The sequence below is a fragment of the Anser cygnoides genome, chromosome 7 (genome assembly GCF_040182565.1).
Source record: "Anser cygnoides isolate HZ-2024a breed goose chromosome 7, Taihu_goose_T2T_genome, whole genome shotgun sequence".
Taxonomy (NCBI): domain Eukaryota; kingdom Metazoa; phylum Chordata; class Aves; order Anseriformes; family Anatidae; genus Anser; species Anser cygnoides.
Window position 1 is genome coordinate 8,122,616 of NC_089879.1, and position 18,225 is coordinate 8,140,840.

General features: G+C 36.3%; 1 protein-coding gene across 9 annotated transcripts in view; it reads right to left on the minus strand.

The window, feature by feature from the left end:
- ATRNL1 (attractin like 1) overlaps positions 1-18,225 on the minus strand; it is a 495,684-nt gene that overhangs the window by 92,938 nt on the left and 384,521 nt on the right. For 3 of the 9 annotated variants that reach the window (XR_010832768.1, XM_013174612.3, XM_013174613.3), the window contains one exon: positions 1,341-3,237. The exons of the other annotated variants lie outside the window; for them this stretch is intronic. Coding sequence is in view for 2 of the 3 variants with exons in the window: in XM_013174612.3 (XP_013030066.3) it covers positions 3,178-3,237 (60 nt within the window). In the remaining variant the exon portion in view is untranslated. Of the gene's footprint in view, positions 1-1,340; positions 3,238-18,225 lie in introns of those variants that run through there. 9 annotated transcript variants of the gene reach the window in all.

Genomic DNA, 18,225 nt, shown 5'->3' on the forward strand with positions numbered 1-18,225 from the left:
CTTGAGGCAGCTCTTCTTTTAGAAAGATCAGCAGTTTTGATCAAAGACTTCCACTAATGGAAAATCTATCATATTCCCTGAATGATGCATTCCAATAATAAAATACTTTGGCTTTTTAAAACGTGTATCATCTTTCCTGATCAAACTCTGACTTTCAGCCTCAGGATCTTGTTATGTTTTGTCTCCATGATAAATGAATCCCCAAAACCAAGCACCTAATCTGTGTGCAGTATATATGTCACCCTCTATGCTCTTCTTTGACAAAGAAAACAGAAGTTAAAAGAAAGCCCCCATGTGATTTGTCTCACTGATTCTAAACAAAAGTTTGTCTTGCCTCAAATAAAAAATTGAATTCTTTCACCTCCAAATCCATGGCAGAAGAGTTTTCAGTCAGGCACAGAGGTTCATATTCAAAGGCAAAGGAAGAGCCCTTACCCCACTCCACCCACGAAAAATAAATAAATAATAATAATAGAAGAGGACTACTGAAGTTGTTTCCCATGTCCTTTCTACATTAAGATATACTGTGAGATGATTGAAGTAAAGAACTTCTAAGCACATGAACAAGGTTTTACACAGTTTTAAAACTAGGAATTACCCCTCTAGTGTCTTTATAATTGAAATATATATATTCACAGTGCTTTTAATTAAGCAGTTAGCATATTAGGTATGGTGAATTTCTATCAAAGTTAGAGGAAGCCATACCAGTGACCAAGGAGATGAATATAAACAGCATTTTTCCAGCTGACAAACAATGAAAATTTACCAACACAGCAGTGCTACTGATGGTTAACATGAGGGGGAAAAAATTGGGTAAGAGGAATTCCTGGAAAACAACAAAAAGCAAACATATTGTGGCCTAATCTTGACTGTTATTTGCCTTTTAGAAGCAGCAACAGACTTTTGATAGGTCATGGCAGCTCTAGCACCAGAACCAAGCCCTAAGATGGATCAAAAACATACCCAACAAGTGGGTTGTTTTATACCTTATCGAGAACGGACACATGGAAACATGGCTCTGTAACAACAGATACTGCCCTGCTAACCCAGAAGAGATGTAGCCCCATCTTTACCGAGGGCTGCACAATCACACAGAAACATTATCCGACATGGCAGAAACATGTAAAATTAGCAATGATGATCAATTTTAATGGTGGCAAAGGGAGAGGGTGAAAATTAAGTCAAATTGTTATTCCAAGTTAACCCATGGCTGACTTGACCTGTTTTGGGGTGTGACTACTGTAGAAATATATTGCTTTTGTGAAGCCAACCCTGTCTCTTGGCTTTTTGTCTCCTTTTAGAACAATACCCTAAGCTTCTGCCATAAACACTATTCAATATCAAAGCATTGATAAAGGGTTCCTTTATTAGGGAAATAACAAAACAGCATCAGTACATCAAAGTTCAGTAGTAAACAATAGAGTTTAACTGTCCAGTGTCTAGTTATCTGGTTTTAGTCATACCTTTATGTATATACAGATTCCAATAGGCTCGATGCAAGCAATGTTAATAACTTGCACACAAACATGCATATGCATCTCAGTATGAACTATTTTATATTAATCAGCCCAGTACAGAAACCTTGCAGTAAACAAAACTTCCAATTGTCATGCACAATATTTATGACCTGTTAAGGTCAGAGAAGAGAGAAGATAGACAGGTAGGTGCCAGAAGAGAATACAAGCAAGCAAAATCACTGATTGAAGAAAGGTTAACGTCTCCCGGTTCTTCAGGACAAAAGCTAAGGTTTAAGAGACAGTATCTGTACTACTATTTAGAAAAGTCTACGTCTCGACTGAAAACACCTTCTAGAACTGCTTGTAAAGCTAGACATGGGTTGGCTGGGCATGAAGATGTAGCTGTTAAAGAAAAACTTTCTCAACAAGTTGCAGAGAACATTTGGAAGAAGTAGACAATATGTCCACATCTGATAAGGACAGACTTACCTATGCTACCTTCCTGGAGGATACTTTTTTGTTTGTTTGTATTGAATAGTTGCTACTATTCAAGTCTGTCCTTGAGCAGAGATACCATAGATGCCTAAATTCTGCATACCTACTATGCAAGCCCAGTTGGCACAAAAGGTACTGTAGCATGTGAGCTGATGTGCAAGCAGAAGAATTATAGAATTTTTCCTACTTCTAAGCCAGTGAAAGTCATTAAGCCTCTTTATGTGGGGACTGATGCAGGGAGAGACAGAGCCCTTTAAACTTTGGTATGGCAATTCTCTTACGTAGTCTCTGGGTTTTGGTTATTTTGTCTGTTCATTTGTTTTTGACACATTCTAAATTAAGGAAAAATCCCTCAGTTAACTAACATATCAGGTATCATGCCAGTATACAAACATGCTTTGATGGTCACCTTAGCAAATACTATTATATAAAATCTGTGGTTCAAATCATATTCTAAAAATCTAAACAAAAACTGTCCAGCAGACCTGCATTTAATAATAAAGTGAAAATAAGGACACTTCAAAAAGTGAAATAGTCAAATGTATAATCAAATTTCAAGTATATTGAATATTTAGTAAGGAAACTTACAAAGTCACTAGATGTCTCCATATCGACTTAACATAGTTCAATATGTTAGAGTAAGAAATCCGTTCGAATGCCCAGGTAGTCAAGGCTGACCACATTGTGAATGTCAGTTCATTGACTCACTGAATTCTTGACATTTTAAACTTGGGTAAGTCACTAAAGAAAAACAAGAGTATTATCTAACTACCTGTTCAGCTGCAGATACAAGCACAGTATGATATTCTGGTGAACCAAGTGTAGTGTGAATTTTCTGCATATTAGCTACACGTGATGCACATCAATCGCAGAATGCCAGTTTTAATGCAGAACCTAGCAATTAAAATTTGTTAGTGTAGTTTGCAACTAGAAAGCAGAAAAAAATAAAAAATTGACCCTTTTGGGGAGTTACAGGAGAACAGGAAGGGGTGCAAGGATGTGACATTCCACAGTAATGAGGCAGGCTGGCTGCTTGCCAGTGTCAGCCACTGTAAGTGCACCCTGCAAGAATTCAGCTGCAAATCTTTGTTTCCTTTATCTTTCATATCTCTGCAAATATCAAGGCAAAGACTTTGTCTTTCAGCTGGAGTTCTTTCATCCAAGAATGTTCTTCATCCAAGGCCAAAGGTTCACCATATCCTAAAAGGCCTTTGGATCTGCATGTTCAGTCATCTTCATCCAAATGTATTTCTTTGGGAGCACTATTCGGTCCTTGTGGTCGATCCTAAAAGAACACCGATAAAAACTATCTTCATTCCTTCAAATACAATCTTCAATGGCTTTATCTTTAGGACCACTGTACAAGAGCATTATGTCAAAGGTGTAAAATGGTAAATGATTTAAGAGAGATTTCAATTAAAACCACAGCACATTTAACCACTTCTACAGTTTTGAGGCTTGGTCTTTTATTTTAGATAAGGCTTCCAAGAAAAAACAGGTTTTCTGGAAGGCCACACAAATGAATACAATCATTTCACTGCACTGACAGCACAGTTTAAAATAATAATAAATAAATAAAAAAGCTAGTGGTTTTTTAAAGTGCTAAAAATTATGTAAGACCCTATGCATATACTACAGTACTATAAAATATTTTGAATATAAAACTCAAGAATATGAGAAGATTCCTGTATCCAGTCAAATTGCCTTACTGGACAAGGTACAGCCAGAGTTTCCCCTGTGAGGAAGTAAGACATGTATAGTGCTCAGGAACGTTATAGAACAATTTATAACAAGAAGTAAAAAACATGCAATTGCAGTTTGTGATTACCTAAAAAAGCGCAAGTTAATCTTGGTTTCAAAACCAATCCTACACTCCCTTCTGTCCATCAGTATTCTACATCTAGTTTGCTTAAATTTTCCTTCATCTGATATTTCTTTAAATAAAGTCTTGCAAACATTTCTCTGCTCATTTCACACACACCAATCTTCCCTGAGCTACGTATTCACCCATTCCTTTCTTCCATTTGCCCAAATATCTTCTTTTCCCTTGCTCTTCAGATCCCGCCTCGCTCTAATAGCATAACAAAGCAAAACTGTAGGGAAGCTGATCTTCAGCATTGCTTAAAAAGAAAAACACACACTGCAAAACCTTCTCTGCAAAGAGTGCTGCCAGTTATCCTTATTTCATTACAACACTTGAAATATTTTTATTACTACTAAAACTGCAGCTTCTGAAGGAAATATGTAAAAAAAAAAAAAAAAAACTCTCAAAGAAAGTTTCAAGGTCTGATGGCTACATGAAAAAGCATGAAACATAATCCTGTCTCAGTTTAGTGAATCACAGATGAGAAAGGGTATAATTCAACCCTAATATTTTAAAGTATCATGATTTTTAAGCTAAAAATGGAACTATTAGCATTCTGACTCAAAGCTTTTCAGGGACAGACAAACCTGATCTGAATGGAAGAGCAGGCTGCGCAACAGCTGAACTATACTGAGTTAACAATATCAACTAGATGGTCAGAAGATTACAAAAAAAAAAAAAAAACCTCAAGCAGTCACGTGAATGCCACAAAAGTGTCACTCATTCTCAAGTTGTAAAGCCAGACAAAGCTTTCTTGGTAATTTCTATTCAATTTGGGGTAGAAATGACCAGAAGTGACAAGTGTTTAGTACTTTGCAGATTTCAGGTCAGTAGCAAATGGAGAAAAAGCTCAATTTTCCTCATCGGTTTGAGATATTTGTTCCTCTCAAAAGTAATTTCTTGATCTTAAATTAGAAGTTGTTTCCCCTGTAATGGGAAAAGGACAGGTCAGATAAAGGATACTAATGAGGATTACTTTCTCCTAAGACAGAATGTAATCAATACCTTCCTTAATTGGTCTGAAAGAGATATGATAGGGAAAGAAGAGGTTTTCACTTTAACTCTACTCAGCCTCCACAAAACGTTTAATTTCTGTTTCATATTTTCTAGAATTAATATAGTTAAATCATCTTCTTGATATTCCTATTATTGGCCTATTTAGTCTCACTTTAAGAGTAGAAAGGATTAAAGTGATTAGAAAGTGTCATTTGTTTTCCAGTATAAATGATGCCACCCTGTCCCTCCCCCCCCCAAGCTACATTTACATAACTGGGTTAATTACTTAGAGAAAATATTTTTCTATCATTTCTGTGTTGAGGTGAAGTTAAAGGCACTTAAGAGGGCAGAAATCAAATCCTCTGTAACATTAACTTTTTGTAATATGCTAACATATGTAGCTCTAACAAGCTTCTTATTGACTCTCTCTTCTGCCTTCGAGGCCTGACCAGAGCAGATCTGACTTTAAGTCTTATCAGATTTAGATGGGATTTGGTTTGTAAAAACCTCTACGCTTCAAAGTTTATTAATTCTTTGAAGTGTACTCCATTCTACAGCTTTTTTTTGGGGGGGGGGGGAGGGGGGGGGGGGGGTTGAAAGCTAGATTTCCGTGCACTACAGTCAAACAATTTTAGCTGAAACAGGAGAGTGACATAAGGTGCCACGTACCTTCTTGTAAAAGCAAACAATTTTTATTTTACACTTGTCTTGATGTTAAAACAAGTTTAAGGTGGATTTCCTACAGGCTGCAGACAGAAAGCAAAATGAGAGTGCACTCTTAGGTCATTTTTTCCCCTCAAAAATTTCAGGCCTATCAGATTTTCGACCTAGCATATTATCCAATTAAGGATCATTTTCTGGATGCTCAGGCCTTCCCAAGTTTATGAATAAACAGATCTAAGCTATTGCATTCTGTCCTGGCATCTGACAGAAAGCAGACCTTAGCTTTCCCTTGCTGTCTCCTCCTGAAAAATTAAATACAAGAAAAAAGAAAAAAAGAGTTGTACCAAGAGTGAGCCTGGTGCTGGTTCAATGTTTCCCCTGCAGTGGTGAAAACAAACTGAAATACCATGACGTGCTTGGAAGCATTCACAATTTTCTCAGTGTTCAGTTCTCAGCACTAAAGCTAGCTATAGGTCAAGTCAATGCTAAGACAAATCTAAGCTTTACGGCTGTTGAAATACTTAAGCCATAACAGATTTTAAAGTGATGTCATAGCAATGCAGTTATTGCTTGCCTGCCACAGGATCTGCTGATGACAGTTGAAGTTCTTATTCATCAAGGGGCCCAAATAATTGAAACAATCCATCTGCTCTGTGCACTCTTTCTGCCTCTACTGCGATTACTTACGGCCTTGTGATATTAGCCAGTGATGTCATACTTAATCAAGCAGTTGGTGGCGTTTGATCTCCAGAGAGCCACACTGCGCTCCTGTGATGGTGCACAGGTAACTAAAATAATCCACCTGCTCCAAGCTTTCCTCTTGCAAAACCCAATGGGACGTGATATTTAGCAGTGACTGTCACAACTGATCAAGCAATTGCCAGACTTGTGCATATTTCCTGAAAGCTGCTCCTGTTTTTCATCATGAATTCCAGATAATTGAAATAATTGTCCTGCTCTAGGGCCCTGCTTTGACTCCAGCATTTTCTGCAATGGGACATTTGCCTACTGTCATATTTATTTAAGAGCTGCAGTAGGAAGAGGCTTTGATTATTTTTTCACAAGATGTCATAATACCACAAAGGAAAGTGACATTATTCACATGGTTTGTATGACTGAACTTCCAGACACTGCTCTCTCTACTCACACCATGACTCACAAGCAGATGAGCTATGCTGCATCAGTCTCTCTGATGGAAAGATGCAGGGAGAGTAACAAGGGAAAACATGCAAGTTTTGCAGCCAGGATGATAGTGGGAATCCTATTACTGCTCCCACAAAACGAGTACCAAGTAATTTAAACACTACAGTGCTCTCTTGGTTAAAGGGACTTCCAGTACACTTTGTTTCCTTAGCTTAAGAGCCTAGAACTATTTTACAGCAGACCTGGTACCCTGTCTCAGACTTTTCACTGCTTACAGCTAAAGTACAGACTTGCCTGTTGATTGATAAAGATTTTAGAATAGTCCAATTAAGCATACCAGCCATAAAAAGCTTTTGTGTGTTAATCTGCTATTGTGGAAATAGGAGCATAGATCTCACCTGTTGTCAGGTTATATTGCTCAGTTTTATTTGAGAAGTACAAAATACCACACTCACCCACTAGATTACATCCCCCTCCTGAATTTACTGTCTTCATCTCAAAGATGGATGTTAAGTCGTGTTCATTACTCTGCTTAGCATCTGAGCAGGTCACAGACTGGCAGTGACTGTGAGTCTAGTTCTAGGGTATCAGCAATGAACTTGCAACTATCAGTCAGCACCTTCAAGCACTTTCATTAAGATCTAATTTTTCTGCAGCAGAGTTTTTTTGTTTGTTTTTGTTTTTTTTTAGGGCTTGGATGTTGAGCCCTGCACAAAGCCCAGGATATGGAATAACATTTTTATTTCATAAGATCTCTGCTAAGATAGCATCCACCTCTAATAATGTCCAGCTTTTCTGAAGTCCAAGCTTTTCTTCACACGCAGTTTTTTGTTTTGTTTTTTTCTTTTCAGCTCCTTATCTTCATGCAGGTAACACCAAAAGGACTTAGGAGAAGTGCTGATTTTAAAGGGGGAAGGCTGCCAAATCTTATACAGGTACACAGTTAAGGATGATATCAATGACATTAGAGTTACAGTTATCTACTCTTTATTGAAAAGATTTGGATGAAAATGAAACCAACTTATATTCAAGAAGATCCGTTAAGAACACGACAGTTTACAAGTAAACTGCATGATGAAAGGAATACATTTTCCTTATCCTACATCAAAAATGGTTTGAGAAAAGTTCTTTAGAATAATAAAAAAAACAAAACAGCCTCTCTACTAATGTGTCTTGATTAGAAAGATTTGATGTGTATTAGTGTAAAGACAAACGGAATTAAGCTTTGACACCCAGAAGAGATTTATGTTTGTCAAAAAAAAAAAAAAAGAGCTTCTACATACATACAGGGACAGCTGGGTACTGAAGGCCTCTCATCTTGCATAGGGAGCTCCTAGGATTTGATCTGCTTTCCTCCCCATGTCCTGACCTTCAGTGGTTATTTCTAACCTTCAGGTCCTAGTGGCGCTGTATCATTGGCAGCCCAACAATCCCCCCACCCCATCTGTGAAGTATATTTTAATTATAAGAATGATCTAGCCTGGCAGTAAAGTTTATATCTCAGTTTTACATGGGAAAACTTACATAGGAAGATTTGTTTCACTTCTCATGACTGTTTGTTAGTGAAGGCCTACCTGAAGAAAAAAAAGATGACAGAGGACACTTGTTTGTATGTGTGCATACAATGGAGGGAAGGAGGGCCAAGGAGAAATATTTGCCTTTCGATGAAATAGATTAAAAACAAAAATGTACAAGTGATGACTGAATGTTGAAAAATTCAGACAAGTGACTTGATTTAAAGATAATTGCCCTTATTAATAAAGAAAAACATCACCGCAGCATTTTGTCGGCAGTGAGATGTAATTATGCATCATTAATTATATGGGCATGTCAACAAGAGGTCAGACAACACAACAGAAATTAGAAAGTAGTCCTATAGCCTGACAATGTTTTAGTTAAAGAATACTACATGTTTATACAGCAATCTTGGTGGGAGGAAATTAATCTTCATTTAAAACAGCTGAAAATCTGGGGTCCAATTCTGATTCCTTATTTAAAACCAAGAAAAAACATTAAATAAAACAAAGTGATGGGAATAGGGGAGGTATTGCAGACTAAGTAGCCACACACATTGTCAACCTGTCCAGACAAGTCTGCTCATGAACACAACACCAGAGACAGTTTCACTTACTAGGGGGTCAATAACAGCTTGACAGGAGTGAGTGGTACAATTCAAAGCAGATCTAGATTTCCTTATCACGCACATGCTTAAAACAATCTACCATTTTTTTTTTATTATTTTTTTTTTTAAGTGACTAGGAGAAGCAATCAAATCTGTTTGGTCTCTGTGGTGGAGTTGTCACTTGCAATACTATGCCTTATTGCAAATAAAGCTGTGCATTATCTGTAGGTCATTATCTGAACCACAACTAAGAAGGACAAAAAAAGGAAACTTAACCTTTATTAGCAGTAGAATAGTATATTTCCTTAAGTCACTTTTAGCCAGATTATTCCCTGTACCCTGAATTGCTTGTGAACAATAAATGGAAGCAAGTTTTGCAGCTTTGCAGATGTTTTAAATACCCTAGTAAGGTCACAATAAGTTATGTGATATCAATTCTGCAAGCAGTACATAGTGCTTTATCCAATCCTTTCAATTTTTGTTAATTGATTAGAAATATACATAAAATATCAAAGGCCAAAAGCTTCTGAAATAAAAAGCACCCAGTGTTCTAATGCTTGTCCCTAATGGAGTTACCATGCATCTTTGCCAGCGTAAGAATCTTGAAAAGATTCTGGTAATGCTGCTTCCTTCCCCAAAGGAAGGGCAAGACTTGGAAATAAATAGAGATACAGAAAGTTGTGCCAAGAACATTTCAGGGATGCACCTTTTCATCGGAGAGCTGGAATTGTGTTAGGTGATCTACTGGAAGGGAATACCATGTTCTAAGTTGCCAACATTTGTTTCTTCAAAGTTAGGGCTACTCTTTCCAAAAGTGAGAGTTTGTTACTGATGTGTTATTTCCTTGGGAGGGGAAGGGGGGCAGCAGAGGGGGCAATGACTTCAGAAAAAAAAAAATCATTCCCATCTCCTAATGTTCAGATATGTTTCTGTTCCCTGGCAAGAAAAAACAAGATTCAGTTCAAGATTGTAGTGATTAGCATGATGACAATGGAAGTGCACTGGGAAAATCATTTTCCTTTCCAGCTCACTAGAGAAATCTTGTTTTCAGCAGCTCCATTTCACACACAAACCTCCCTTGAGATACTAAATTCAAGGCCTGAAACTGTCTCCTTTCCTCATGTTATTTTATCTTTTCACATAATTACAGGGAAATTGCTAATGGTCACACTGAACACTTCGATTAGATTTATCAATAGGGCAAATCAAATATTCACAGTAAGTTACGTCATGCAAGACACATTTCAATACAGAACTATACTGCTAGAGTTGATAATTTAAAGACAAGCATTTAATTGCATAAAAACTGGGAGGGAGAGTGCAGTGGGGTAAGTGAGACTGCCTTTGAAAAAAAGTGGGATAAACAATGATAAGAATATCACTTTGAATGTTTTTCTGATTCTAAGCCAGGAGAAGTAAACTCCTAATTCCCAGATTTTAGCTTGGTGCAAAAGGTAAGCAGTAGTGACCTTTAAAACTAGGTTGGCCTCTACTCCAGTTTGCATTTTCTGTCTTTTTTTTAAACCACTGTTTTTGTCCAACTGTATGGCTCTTCTAATGGCCAATACATCATTCTTTTCAAGTCAAAGCTGCTAGAGACCTTAGATACTACTCACCTATTCACTGTATCCAGGCTTCTGCTTCGGCAGCAAATGCGACTTCTAGACAATGGTTACCTTGAGTAGCTATAGCATCATTAACTTGTCTCAAATGCCCCATTTTTGAAGATTGTTCTTGTTAGGAACAATTTTGGAGGAGTACAGAAGAGATGAAAAGGGCTGAGTGTTTTAGATTAGATTATTATAGTAAAATTGAGCACCCCAATCAAATTCTCTGGTGCCTAAACTGATTTATTGTATCCTAGCTCTTCTGTGTTAAAAGAGGTCTGACAATAAGTATGCATACACATCAGAAGTTTTGTAGTGGTGTTAAGCCTCCCCCATCCCCTTAGGTGAGACTGCAATTTAGACTACAGTTTACTAGAAAAAAAAAAAAAAAAAACAAAAAGTATCTCTATCTCAATATTACATAACTATATTGATGAAATGTCCAACATCTCTCATGCTGAATCTGGTCATTAGTAGAGGAGGTTTACTTTGAGATAATACTGGATTGTTTTTGAGGTAGGCTAGTAACAGAGAAAGAGATGCTTGTGAGATTTTCTCAGACAGTACAATTATCATACCAAGGTATACAGCCAGGTATATTGTAAGTGCACGTTCAGGTATATAGCCAGAACCACAGCCTTCTCTCCAGCTTTCTTCTTGTAGAAGTAGCAGAAGTAAAAGACATTTGGATGACTTCAGTGTACCTTACACCACCTTGAAACAATCACTCAAAATAAGAATCATCTTATTTGTTTAGTAAAATGCTTGTACTGTATTCACTTATTTAGTAACCAACTAAAGGCTGCCCACACTCCTAATAACTTATCTCTACCAGGATTTCAAAAATATTAATTTATTAACAACTATTAAAAGAAACAAAGGCAATCAGACTAGTAACGTAATATTATAAAGGGACCTAAAAGAACAAAATATTGTTTCCACCTGGAAGAGTGAGGAAGATAGCGATGGAGGAAAACATTTCATTCTTTTAGAAAATGTCTATTGCTGGTATGTACATAGCAGTACAGGTATCCTATCACAGCATGATCTGGGAGTAACCCCACAAATGGGTTGGCTTTGCTTATATCCTTCAAGATTTTGTCTTAAACTATTTGAAAAAAAGCTCAATCAACCCTTTTAGCATCTTTACAAAGCAATAACTACCATTTCTTGATAAACTAATATATTAATGGAATTCTAATTTATCCTCATTCTATTAAAACTGTCACTTGGCAAACAAGCTCCCAGACACAGAATAACTGGCAGCTTTTATTCTATCAAACTAAGCTAAAAAATAAAGACGTGCATGTTTTTCAAAGGAAAAAAAATATATAATCTAAATTTGCATTTCAAGACATTTGCCTAAGCATATGAGTTGGTGAATACATTCATCAGTATTATCAGATTACTTTGCATTTTGTATATTCTACTATTTGTATAAATACTGGTAACGTGGGAACTAGAGGTGATCACGGCAATTCTCCTAATTTGTAAGAGGAATGGTGTACTTATACGAGGAAAATAGGGCACTGAGCCAGGACTTAAGTATTTATCAAGGCAAAAGTGCATTTAATAGAAATTATGATTTGAATATTTTGCAATTAAATTTATGTCAACATAAAAATCAAAACAGTGTAGGTTCTGTTACTGCAATGAGAAACAGACAAGAAGATCCTTGGACTCAATGGAAGTCCTCTTGACTACAAGGGTACTCAAAGCAACGAGTCTTGGCATCCTCTGCAGATTTGCTAGAGTAAGTAGAGTCTACGTACGTAAAGCATTTGTCCAGAATAAACTGGCAGGAGGGATATACCCATTTGCAACTTCAAAGTTAAAAATGTTTTTTTAATTTGAAGGAAGATTTTATCACATTTATTATTTTTATTAGATAGATTTATTATATTTATTAGATAGATTTGAAAGACAATGATTTGATAGTAATATTCATCACAGCATTTTTGATGACTAGTACCTCAAGTTTCCAGAAGGATCTAGATCTTTTCACATACACCTATGCAGTCTTCAAGAGGGAATGCAAGACAACCTTTTCTGAAATACTGCACAATGGAGTATAACGGAGTATAATAATAACGGAGTTAGGATTTGTTGTGTATTTTGCAAATTAGCATATGTAATTTTCAATTTTGCTAGTAATTCAAAAAGCTTTAACACTTATTTAATTAGTCTAAGCTTGGTAATTCAGCCAATGAAAACTAAAGTGGTTAAGTTGCATTAATCAAAAACAATGTTAACAGTTAATTTTCTGAATGATAGAGCAACATAAAAACAAACTCAAGTAAAACTATGATTAATTAATTGATTAGCTGGTTCTTGTTGAGAAATTATGTTCAATAAGAGTCTGCCAATACAAATTGCTATCAATTGCCACTTTATGAAGTACCAAAAATAATGGGTTCAGGTGCATATTAGAACTAGTTGTCATGAATGCCAATTTACGGGAGAAAAATAGATTGTTTATCACCTAATTTAATTTCAAACAGTTAACTTACTTGTAATAACTCATTTTAGCACTGAACATTCAATAACTTGACTGTTGTTAAAAGCACCAGCTAATAAGTTTGCAAATTTAAATTCTTCTGTAAATAATTTAAGCAGCCTGTAACTCAGTTTAGCTATTGACTAGTTAGAGAATACTTCGCAACTGTATTTAGCACCCAGACACCCCCATTCCTCCCACCAGCAGCATGTTTAATTGCAAACGGTTCCCTACTGCTCCAGCATTAGGCTTGACTCTGTAAGCTTTCAAGAACATGGAGAAAGATGCAATGTTGCTTCTGGCCAGCTCAGCCGGGGAAGGGGGGGCGTGTCTCCTAGGTCACACATGCTAGCAATTAGACCACACTTGGAGGCATTTAATATACTTTCAGCACATCTGGGCAGTGCTGGTGTCCAGATGCTGAATAAGAAAATGCTTGCTGGTTTGTAAGCAGAGTGAAAAGAGGCCAAGTTATGCTGTTTGGGGGCTGTGGGCCTTAGTTCATCCTTTACTATCCTTCATATTTTTAGTCTTTTTAGTTTATTTGATGGCAATTGTGAACCAGGAATATTCTTATCCAGGGAATTTACAGTGATTATGACTTCAGTTAGCAGTCCCTGCATATAGATACACAGTTACATTATAGCAATAAATTAAGATTGTGATTATTAAATAGTTTATTAATCTGCTTAAAGCTTTACATCTACAAACCACATATAACACTTGTAGACAGACTGGTAAGTCCTTGCAATACCCTGAAGTTCCTGAAAACTCAAAATACTGTTGGCTTGTTAAAAAAAAAAAAAAAAAACATTGCAAACAAGGCTTTGAATCCAATTGTGCTCCCGCATACTCACAATAGGTGCCCGTGAAACTTCACCAAGTTGGACTCTTATCTGTCAGATATAACAGTGCACAAAGCTTACTGACAGTTTCACTAAGTTACTGGAACTACCTTGTGCTAGCACACTGTACATTCATTAGCTGACACAGATCACTTCATATTTCAGAATAACTGTCGCATTAACATTCTCCCATTATCTTTGCCTTCAAGAAAGATCAGCCATGGTTGCAAACAAGCAACAATAAGCTAAAAAGTTTCAAAAAGGCTTTTCAACTTTCCTGTAATAACATGAATTGATTTAATAAAGAAAAAAGTTCAACAGCAAAGCCTTTGAAATGCCACCTCAAAAACAGGTCAGATTCCTACTTCCTAGGTTCTCTTTTACAGCATGAAAAGCTGTCTTTTGCCTCATGACTCCCCTCCTCATGGGAACTCCCATGGATCATTTCTGTTAGCAAAAAGAAATCCATTTACTAAGCCTATCCTCGAGCTAACAGACTGAGCTTCCATTGGGAAAATGCTGCAGGCTGAACACAGCTATTGACCAACCTAGTTTAAAAATATAACAGTACATAACCAGCACAACGCTAGCCTTGCTATTTATCAGACAGTCTACAAAGATCTTGAATAAGTAAGGAAACATTTTAGCTTTAGCTTCAAGTGAGGCTAACAGAGCGCTTGAATTAAAAACAACAACAACAAAAACTTGTTCTCAAGTCTGGTACGTCTCTTCATGAATAAATGTAAATGCAGTTTGAGATTCATTTGCTCTTACTGTTCCAGGAGCAGTTTAGGATGACAAACCTCAGAAAGTCATTGTCATCATCCCCTCCCACCCCCCCAAGAAGATCTCCAGAGGAGGTAGAGTGAGGACAAATTACAGATTTCCATTTAGGAATCAGAGTAGGTATAACTTTGCACTTGAACATTGCGAAAGCATGACTTAAATATATAAAAATTCAACTAAAAATCCTTCCAAATAGACAGTTATTTTTACCATGTTCAAGGACCCTTTGGTAATAACAGAAATAACCCTCTGCCTGGAGGATTACTTTTGAAGCAGACTGTTATGGTGTTTTACTGTATTGATCCAAAGTTATACTGACAAATGAAAAGACAATCAGAGATGGGAACTTCTTAATCTAGAATCATAGATTTCATAGCTCTAGTTTCATTACCAAAACTAACAACACACATACCTATGCCAACAGGCTTTTCCCAACCCTGTCAGCACATATTTAATACCTGGAAAGCAGTGGGAAAATATGGCATTTTACTTTTTCCCCTTTTAGGGGGCATGGAAGGAAAGAATTCTCAGTCAAAAGTTTATATATTTACAGTAAATGTGCTAGAAGGTTCAAGAATTACATTCTCTGAATCAGAATAACAGTGAAGTGGACTTCAAAAAGCACTTTTTTCCCCTTGAGCATCTCATTGCAAATTTGGCCAAAAAAAAAATGCTGCAGTTCTAAAGAGAAATTGCTTGAAAAAGCTTTTTCATAAAGAAATGTGGCCATAATTCATAGTTTGAAGTCTGTATCACATCTTAAACCCTTACTAAAATATACAAGAATCTGGAATTAAATTGGAACAGAAAAGGTAGTAGTCAAGCTAGCAAGGCATTACCACACACCTGAAAAAAGTGAGTTGATCTTTCCATTTAACACCAGGATTGACTGATCCATGTAACAGTCTACATTAAATTAAAATAGAGGCAGCTTATAATTAATTGAATTTGAAGTATCATCTAGTATTTCTATTGGCATCCTACAAGTGGTATTTGATTCCATATGATCCATTACTTCAATCATTACACGGTAATAAAGCCTTTTAATAAAGTTTTCAGATGATAAATAAAATTGATCTGTCAGAAATTGTTATTTACCATTGATAAACACTATGTAGTAAGACAGCTGTAAGGAAGACACACACATCATAAAACAGCTGAATGCAAGGTCCTACCTAGACACAGGATGTTATTCATCCTAGGGGGAACTGGGAAACTAACTGAATCTCAGTAACAAGATTAGTACAAGGTCCCAGTATGATGTTATTCAGAAAAATAAATACTGAGTACAAACAGAAAAGTGAAAAAAGATTAATGCAGTACTGCTTTTGTATAACATTTGTAAGATTCCGTTCATTTTTGTGCAGATCCTCAACGAGAATGAGGCATTAACAAAATGATACTGGTTTAAGACCAACTTTCAGAGCTCATCCTTCAACTCCAGTCCTACTTTCCAAACAAGGAAGACAAAAAGTGCAGAATCATATCACATTCAGAAGAGAGCTACAGAACAATTTGTAGTCTAGGAAACATATTTTGCAGCGTGAAGAACTCAATTAGCTTTATCGAATACCTTTTAAAATGCTATTAAATCAAGATCTACAAGTACCAATAAAAAGTAAGACTTTGAGACCACTTTAATAGACAAAGGCAAAACAAATTTAAGTAGCTCTTAAATTTATCACAAGTTGTTGCATTATTTAAAATAGATCCATAAAATTTTTTTTTTTTTTTGAAAAGTATTAACCATTCAAAGAATGCAGATACAGACTGACAGGATCAACTGTGACCAAAATGAGGACATGTAGAATCTAGATGTCTATTCCGAAGATACTGGTCCACCAAAATCCTCTCTGCATTATTTTAATGGCACTTAAGTCCCTGTCTGTCTTACTGCAGGAACACCAGAGTAAACATGCCTCTGTTCACATTTTCTGTAGAAAAAGTAAAAATTCAGGATTAAGTAGGCCAGAATGAATTTGTAACCTATCGTCAAGATATTACAAGAGAGATAAAGTTTGATTCTACCTCAAAAGGCAATACATGAACACCACACTGCAACAGTTCTATTGTATTAAAGGCTTGGATATCACACAGTGCAGAGATTAGAAAAGCCATACCAATACCTTCTTTCTCCCAGAACAGCAGCCTAGATCCTGGGTCAGGTTTCCCCCTAGTCTGTGGAGCTCATGAACTCATTTCTCTACATTGTCACAACCATGGCAATAAGTGACACGACCAGTTCAATAGTCTTATGTCCAGTTCAGAGATTATTCTTTGACTGTGTTGGCTGATGGCATGTAACACCCATCTCTTATATTTACAGTGACTGTGAGGCATTGAGCTACTTTACAAAGAACAGAAGCAGCAGACCCCCCTGTTTTTGATAGCAGTAGCATGAGCATTTAGCTCCAGGAGATCATTTTTAATTGTGAATTTTTATTTGACACAAGCTTCCCCCAGCCTGTTTTGGGAACTTTTGAAGAGGTGTCCCTTCATAATATTTCCTGTTGGCTCTGCTCCACACATGGCTCTTGATTCAAAACAAAATCAGGCATCTAAAAGCCTGAGTACTACAGCAACAGATTATGACACCAAAATCTCTTGGGAGAAGTTTATCCCAACACTTCATTCAGTATTTTTAAATCGACATTGTATTTCTGGATGAGCACTAGTTAAGCCTTGCATTTGTAGGAATAGCTGTAGTAATAATTGGGTTATATTTTATGGCTTCTGTTATGCTGAAAGCCACATCTAGATTGAAGATAGAAAGGGCCAATATAAATACTATCATTTACAAGTAAGACACAGATAGGAAACAAGAAAACCTGGGCTTGCTTCCAATTTTTCCCTCCTTGGTTTTCCTGTGTGCAAAGTGGGATGAATATCTAGTGGTATATAGAAACATTTTTATACTTAAACATGAAAATAAACATTGTTTACTAGTAGACTGCTTCAAATAGCTACAAGGCTACTGAAATATTGAATTACTACAATATTTGCTTTCCCTGACAGGTTCCTCATCTACATTGTATAGAATTTACTACTTTAAATAATTTAAGACTGTAAGTCAGCAGAAGGACATTCACACCTCAGGAAGCCTGACTCTACACTCCACAAATACCACTTAGATTATGACAATGACTGTTAGATAATACTGAAGAACCTCACTTCATTAATTGTGACACTTAAGATACATTGGAGTGTTGCCAGCATTTTAAAAACATTTTAAACCTCACCATTAGTACATTAATAACTCAACATCATGTTATAGGAAAGGAAATGAAGTACAACATCAGCAGTGTTGATTTTCTCTGCACATGCAAACAGCAACAGGACACTTCAGTGTTCATTCAGTAGGAATATTTGCTCCACTACAAAGAACAGATTTTATTCTTTTGACACCACTCCTTTTAAATTTGTTCTGTGCTCACAAGTATGTTACATATCGATTTGCACTATTTTCTGAATCAGTCACATGTATAAACACCTAAAGACTCCATTACAAGTTTAAAGTATATATCTTGGAATATGGTACCTATTTAAATATGTTTATGAAGAAAACACTAAACTTTCACAAATCGATTTTTATAAAGGAATTTTTAATCTTAAGAGACGTTATAGATTATCCTTTGCAGACAGACTTGAAATGATAATTAAAAAAAAAAAAGTTATTTGGTTTTCTACTCAGAATCAGTAACAGCCTTATTAAGAATGCAGATTATTTTCATCATTCTGAAATCCCTTATT